This window comes from Sceloporus occidentalis, unplaced genomic scaffold (genome assembly GCF_023333645.1).
Source record: "Sceloporus occidentalis isolate IW3139 unplaced genomic scaffold, rSceOcc1.0.p SCAF_16, whole genome shotgun sequence".
Classification (NCBI taxonomy): domain Eukaryota; kingdom Metazoa; phylum Chordata; class Lepidosauria; order Squamata; family Phrynosomatidae; genus Sceloporus; species Sceloporus occidentalis.
In genome coordinates, this window is record NW_028316996.1 from 16158432 (window position 1) to 16165922 (window position 7491).

The 7491-nt window shown below is 40.8% G+C and overlaps 1 protein-coding gene across 1 annotated transcript; it reads left to right on the top strand.

Moving 5' to 3' along the window:
* Window positions 1-710: 710 nt before the first annotated feature.
* On the top strand, window positions 711-5675 carry LOC149303096 (transmembrane protein 171-like). The gene is made up of 3 exons (XM_089481837.1): window positions 711-1326; window positions 4327-4462; window positions 5651-5675. The coding sequence occupies exons 1-3, from the start codon at window positions 711-713 to the stop codon at window positions 5673-5675; spliced, it is 777 nt and encodes a 258-aa protein (XP_089337963.1).
* The last annotated feature ends 1816 nt before the right edge of the window (window positions 5676-7491 follow it).

Here is a 7491-nt window from a genome sequence, read left to right on the forward strand (position 1 = left end):
TCTTCGTCCACTTCTCTGTAGACAACTGGACATGGCCTCCCTGTGAACATCTGCTAAAGGGCAGAGTCTCCGTGCTCTCTACCCTGATTGGTGGAATGGAGAAGTTGCTGTCCCTGTAGCTCCACCCTTATGAGCAGGCCCACAGAGAGACCAGAATAATGTAGATAGATTAGCGGAGAAAGAAAGGTGCAGAAATTCTTCTCTTAGCTAATCTGTCTTCATTATTCTGGCCTCCTGGTGCACTGCTGCAAAAAAGGCAGATATTCCAGGCATACCATCTCCAATCAGGGGAGAGGAATGGCCCAGAAGCTCTGCTCTTTTACAGATTCAGTTTTTTCTGCTGTTTGCTTGGAGCCATGGTTAGAGAGAGTATAAAGCAATAGATTCTTTTATTTTTAATCATTTCAGTGCATTGTGTTAGATGACCAATTCTGCATCTGTGTAGGGACAGAGAGGTGTTTCACAACCAGGTTATCTTGCAGGCATACCGTCTTTCTGTTCATCCAATCGTGGGAAGTGGTGTGCCAGGAAGATGTTCTTTGTCTAATTCATTGAATGCAATTAATCTGTAGTATATTGTTGTAATTTATTATATTTTGTGTTGTTAATTGAAGTGACATTGTCTCTTGGTCCATATAAAATCAATCTTCCTTTCCTTTTCCTTTTCAGACTGTTGTCTTGAGACTCCTTATATAAGGACAGCATTCACTATGGGCCTCGTTTGCGGTTCTTTTGCATTTGGGTCCCAAAACCTTCGCCAAGCCAACACATTTATATTCTTCCTGTTTGTATTTGGTGGAGTGCTGTTTTGTGCTGGATTTGCACTTTCCATCTATGGTTTCCAGTCATGCCAGTCAGACAACTTCTCCAGCTGCAACATGACCTATAAAGTACTGGGTCCATCTCTTGCAGTGATAGGACTGGCATCTCTCTTGATGGCAAGATCTACAGCAAGACTGGAAAGAAGAAGGGGAGAACTGTCAGGAGACCAAACAGGCAGTCTCTTCCTTTGTGGGGAAAGTCGTCAGTTTCTTCAGTACCTAACACTTGGGATCTTATTTGTAACATTTGGAATACTCATTAGTATCCCAGGAGTTTTGATACCAGAATGTAAGAAAGTATCTCAACATGGTAATGGAATAGACATCACATCTAAAAACTGTGGCTCATCGCTTTCATTACAAATAATGGGACCCGTGATTGTACTGATCGGGTTGTGTTTGTTTGTGGGTGCCCATATCAACAAAAAATATAATGTCAATGATACCAGTGACCTGGATGAGGAACCTCAAATCCCTAGAAATGGACCATTTCGCATAACTGTGGGTAAGTCATTTTGTTTTGCGCTTATTTACTCCATTCATGATAGCCTTAAGACGTATTTTTTATGACCCTGGGTTATTCAGCATGAACCATTTGCTTTGTCTTCCATCTATCATGAGATCATTGTGTAGTTTTTACCAAAGTAATTCAACCTATATCTTTCCCCAACTCATGTCTGTTATTCCCTTCTTAGTATCTTCTTTCTTAATTCAACCTTGGCACCCATAGTTGAGCTTCATCTTGCCTACCTTTAGGAGGATCCTTTTTTATTAGAGGTGCACCTCTATGTTTATTAGCAATCACATTTGCTGGTATATGATGTCATACCAATGATTGCAATCTGTAAGGAAACCAGAGATGCGCAAGACTGCAATATGTACAGATCTGTATAGGGGAGTAACAAAGAGCAATCCTTTTTATTTGGCTAAAGAAAAGGAAGAAAAAGAGAGACAAACAAGATGCAAACAAAATTGTTTCTTTGAATGCTTTATCTATGAACAAAAGCTATAAAGCTATAAAGGAGTCCATGCAAATCACGTTAAATCATTGCCCAAAGTGGCTTAATTACAAAGCACATGCAATGTACCCCATTTGGTTCCCTGCTTTCTCAGTGAAGGCACTTGTACACTCAGTGGTAGCCCTGCTGCCCATTTCACTTTACTTAACCCACTTCATCTCTTGCCCTGTTTATTACCATGTTTATTTTACAAAGCCTTCTGCAAACATGACAAGGTACACCTGAGGTCTTTGTTCTTATGGGTTCCCGGAGTGTAAGTGTTGCCTTGGCCTTGTTCTCTTGTGCTGAATTTCAATTTACAACTGGTCCAGTAGAGGTTGACAGACAACCCTAGGAAGTCCATTGTAGTAAAAATAGCGGCCGTGGCAATGGAGCGAATGAGCGAAGATTTCTGTATTGCGCACATTGGTTTTTTTGTTTCTCTCGGCCTATGTTGCATTCATTGGTTAGCTATTCGGAGGAATGGACAAGGTGGTAAAATTTGTCACCAAAATGTATTTGTACGAAAACAAATATGCAAATCTAGTTCTTATGTTTTGCCCAAGCTCTTTTGAAGAAATTGGTAATGTTGGGGACTGTAGATGGGAGTGGTGGACCAAGTACGTTCAATGCATGAAAGACACATCATATTTACTTCCCTTCGCAATCGGTAGATGTGGATCATCAACTCAGCATTGACAGAAAACATGGGACTCTGGTACATCCATTTACCGTTCTTAGAGAGAGGCTCAATTGTTATGAAGAATGTGCGTCAGGGCGCCCAAGAAAGTCCAGCAAGTGCCAGGAGGTCTCTGGTGAATCCCCTTTCTGAGGGGAGCACTACCATCAGTCCTGTGTTATGCCAGCAGTAAAGCTTCCTGAGACCATTCATATGTGGGGTTGCTTCTCAGCCAAGGGAGTGGGCTCACTCACACAGCCATGAATAAAGAATGGTACCAACACATCCTTCAAGAGTAACTTCTCCCAACCATCCAAAAACAGTTTAGTGACAAACATTGCCTTTTCCAGCATGATGGAGCACCTTGCCATAAGGCAAAAGTGATAACTAAGTGGCTCTGGGAACAAAACACCAAAATTTTGGGTCCATGGCCAGGAAACTCCCCAGACCTTAATCCCATTGAGAACTTGTGGTCAATCCTCAAGAGGCAGGGAGACAAACAAAAACCCACACATACTGACATACTCCAAGCATTGATTATGCAAGAATGGGCTGCCATCAGTCAGGATTTGGCCCAGAAGTTAATTGACAGCATGCCAGGGCGGATTGCAGAGGTCTTAAAAAAAGGATCAACACTGCAAATATTGACTTTTTGCATAAACTTGATGTAATTGTCAACAAAAGCCTGTGACACTTGTAATTAGACTTGGGCACCAGGGGGCTCTTCGTGTTCGTCTTCGGGGGGGAAAAAATCTTCGTATTCCGCAAATATTTGCCTGTTCCTGTCTTCTCTTCGGGCGAATATTCGTGGACATTCTTCGTGTTCGGTTTTTCTTCGTTTTTTTCTGGTTAAGGGGTTAATACGGGGTTAACGCGTACCGCAGCAGCTTTGGCGCCAGGAGTTTAAATGTCCGTATGAGCAACTCTATTGGTCGTCAGCAGGGGGCTCGTCTGCCAATGGCGACCAATAGGGTCGCTCGTACAGACTGTTAAACTCCTGGTGCCGTAACTTGTCCGGCAGATGCCATTGGTCTCCCTGTTCTATCAGTTAAATGTCCGTACGAACGACCAATAAAGTCGCTTGTACGGACATTTAACTGATAGAACAGGGAGACCAGTGGGATCTGCTGGGTAAGTTGCAGCATTGGGGACTTTTAGGCTCCTGGTGCACTTGTTGCACCTTAAGGGGTTAAGGGGCTGTGCGAGTGAGCCTATTGGTCGCTTGCACGGCCCTTTAACCTATGGATTTCTGCTCCCGTTATCTAACGCAGCATCGAAGGGGTTAACGCGAGTGGAAATCCATAGGTTCGCTGTCAGGGGTTACAAAGGCCGTGCGAGTGAGCCTATTGGTTACCTGCAGGAGGTCCCTGTAGGCGACCAATAGGCTCATTCGCACTGACCTGTAACCCGTGACGGCGAACCTGCGGATTTCCACTTCCGTGAACTGGCGCGATGCCGCGATGCCAAGGTAAGTTAGAGGGGGGGGAGACTGGTAGACGAAGACGAAGATGATCACGAAGATCTTCGTGGTGTGTGTCTTCGTCTTCACCTACGTTTTACCGCCGCTGTCTTCTCTTCAGCGTGTCTTCGGAACGAACATAAAAACGCACTCTTCGTGTTCGTTTTCATGTTCGCCCGAAGACGAATGCACAAGTCTCCGTGTAATTATACTTCATTATACCATAGCAACATCTGACAGAAATCTGACACTGAAGCAGCAAACTTTGTGAAGACCAATACTGTATGTAAACACATATCTAGTAGAAGTATTTTCTATCTTTTCTAGATATTTTCCGATTCTAAGTGTCCTTTTACTCTGCCACTCCAGGTGATGAAGTCATACTTTTCCCACCACCTCCACCCCAATACTTTGATGATGTAACATCAGCATCTATCTGTCATGAGGACAGTACTGTACCTTTGAATGAGAGCCCACCTTCATACAGGAGTATTTTTAACATAAGGTAAGCCTTAGTTTATATATTTAACTAATAAATGAACTAATAAATTAACAAAGACTAATTGTAGAACATGTTGATGATAAGGAATTGTAAATTTTACCATGAAGCCAATATCATGGAAACATTTTACTTTTATACATAAAAAAACTGTCTTCATCTGATTTATCTGTCAAAATACTGCTCATTAAGTAATACTGAATGAAGCTTTAAGTTCAGCTTTCTAGCTTCTGCCCACTTTTGCTGCCATCATTGCTTCATCTTTCAGTATCTTGCCCAGCCCTGTTATAGAGCAATCACATGAATCTAGTGATGTCCGTAATAAGACCGTTCTACATTTCTAGTATAAAATTTGAAGATCATAACAATACTCCAGTGTTACAGGGAATATTAATGATAGTTTACTCCTCAGTAGCCAAAGACTTTCTGATCAAATATGCTGATCCCAGGTGTTAACCAAGGACCCTCCCCTGGTTGAGTTAAATACATTGACACATCAGGATATGAGAACTAATATACATATTCAGATAGCTATTGGGTTACATCCTGGTTGTATGTGTTATATAGTAATTTAGGTTGAAAAAAAGACACAAGTTCCACCTTGCTGTTGATCCAGAAGAAGGCAAAAAACCCACATTCAAGCGGTTTCCAAGTGGTCTTCAAAAAGGCACACCTCTTCCTTCTTGCCAAAATGGATAAAAAAAGGTTATAACTAATCCTATCCTTAGGTAGTGTGGGTAGTGAATTCCACACCTTTATTGTTCTTACTGTAAAGAACATTTTTCCCTGCTTTATGGGAAAATGCCTTCTTCAAGTATGAATGGATGACCTCTTGTCCTATTAATGAACAGGTCATCAGACAGTGACTGATATTGTCCCCATATGTATTTGTAAAATGCTATCATATTTCCTCTAGGACACCTTTTTGTAATGTTAACAAATTTAAATTCTCTAGGCTTTGACTGATAAATATGCAAATTCTATTTTCCTCCCATGAGTCAATACCTTTTTTTTATACATGCCAATATCTTACTGGCCCTTTAAGCAGCTGAATGTAATTAAATACAAGTTTTTTTGTTTACAATTATTCCTAAATCCTTCTAATTTAATAATTTCCATAATACAACACCATTTAAGGTCAAATTTACACATTTACTTCTTTTTCCAAAATGCATTTTTCTAACTCTGTTCCAGATGCATCAGAGTGAAGTACTTGTGAGCTGGAACCACAAGTTTAAATGTGGAAACTGAACAATATAAGGAAAGTACACTTTTAAGTAAAGGTTTTAGTAGAAGAGGTTGAGCTTTCTAGGATTCTTTTTACAAATGGGTCTTTATTGTTCTACATGACCCTGCTGTGTTATGTATCAGTTAATGGTATTGGAGACTTGCATTAGTAGATTCTCCATGAAAGAATCTGTTCTAGATCACTTATTGCACTACAAATTCCAGAAAAGTAGTCGGCGGTCCAGCTTTCTGGATAGACAATTGCCTATCTAAGCTGGTGTTCATGAAGGAAGGAAAATTGATTTAGTCTGGACATAGGAAAATAAGTCAAGATATGTTTAGGTGACCGTGTATAAAGCATACTGATTAAAGTCTATGTAAAATGGAAAGATATGGAAAAATATCTATGTCCACAGATAGCACAATCCTTCTGATTGGCTGTTTATGAGCACTGTTTGCTGATTGGCTGACAGTCTCACTGATTTTCCTTGGCCTGCTCAAGACTTCATAGTAAGTACATTACTATATGGTAAGTACATTATAACTTATTTTCATGTATCCATCTGCCAGGTATATTTTACTAATGTAAGGTGATAGTAGAGTAGAGAGGGTGTTCAAATGGGCATATACCCCCAAGGGTTATTTAATTACCTCCTACAGGGCACAGAGTAGGGGACAGAGCGGAATTGTCACCCCTCCCCTTTGGTTAATATGAAGTCCTGAGGACCCCTGATATTTTTATAAATGTACTTATTTTTTATTTCTTTTTTATGTTGCAAGGGGCACTCACAAGTCACCTCATAACCCATTGGGGTTGTGTGTATCTACTTTTCATGTGTGTGGTGTTTATGTCAGGGGTATTTTTTATTTGTTTTGGTGGGATTTGATGTTGGTGATCAGAAATAAATTGATACATTTATCCTGCAACGTTAGGTTATACTTGGGGAGAGGATGATGCAGCCTTTTTTATTGCCCACCTCATTTTTTTTAATTGTTCATACTATATAAACTATTCTTCTATTATTAAAAAAAAACACGGAATGTTCTCATTTAATGTTTTGGCTGCTTTGGTCTATTTGCCATATTGTGTTTTTTTCAGAATTCGAAAAAGGCCATTTTAGAATCTAGTGCCATCAAGTGAAGATTGTTTTTCTTTTGTGGAAGGGTTTTTTTTGGCTGTTTTTGGTCTTTTTTCTTTTTTTTGAGGACCTAAGGCACTGGCCATTAAAGCAGGTAAGTGACCCTTTTTTATATACAGGTAGCACCCTTTGGGTGCCTGGGTGGACCTCATTTCCACAGGATGGGGTCCATGCCCCTGCTAAGGGAATTGTGTTTAGTTTAATCCCTTCAACCCATTGGAAAGGGCATGAGGGAAGACAGGGGACAAAGGTGTGGAGGAGGCATAGCTGGGGGTCTGTGACTCCCTTAAGGTTTTTAAATATATGTTTAACTCCCCTATGTCCATTAGCAGTAATTATTTAACTACCCTCCACCCCACTGTGAATAGGGTGGGGAAGAGAGGGTGCAATTGTCACCCCCCTCTTTGGTTAATAGAGCCCCCCCATTTGTATATACTTTCAATAGGGCTGCAGAATGAAATTTGTGGTTCCAATGTGCACTTAAAGTCCCAGACAGCTCAGTCTGAACTCGCATGTACTCTTGTACGCTCCCATCCCCTGCATGCAAGTGTGTGCAAGTTTGATTTTTTTGTTCTTTTCTGGGAGTGCTAATGCGAATGTAAATATGAGTGTTGGACTTTTGTACAACTCATGCAAGTTCACTGCTGCAAACTCACATTGTTTTCCATC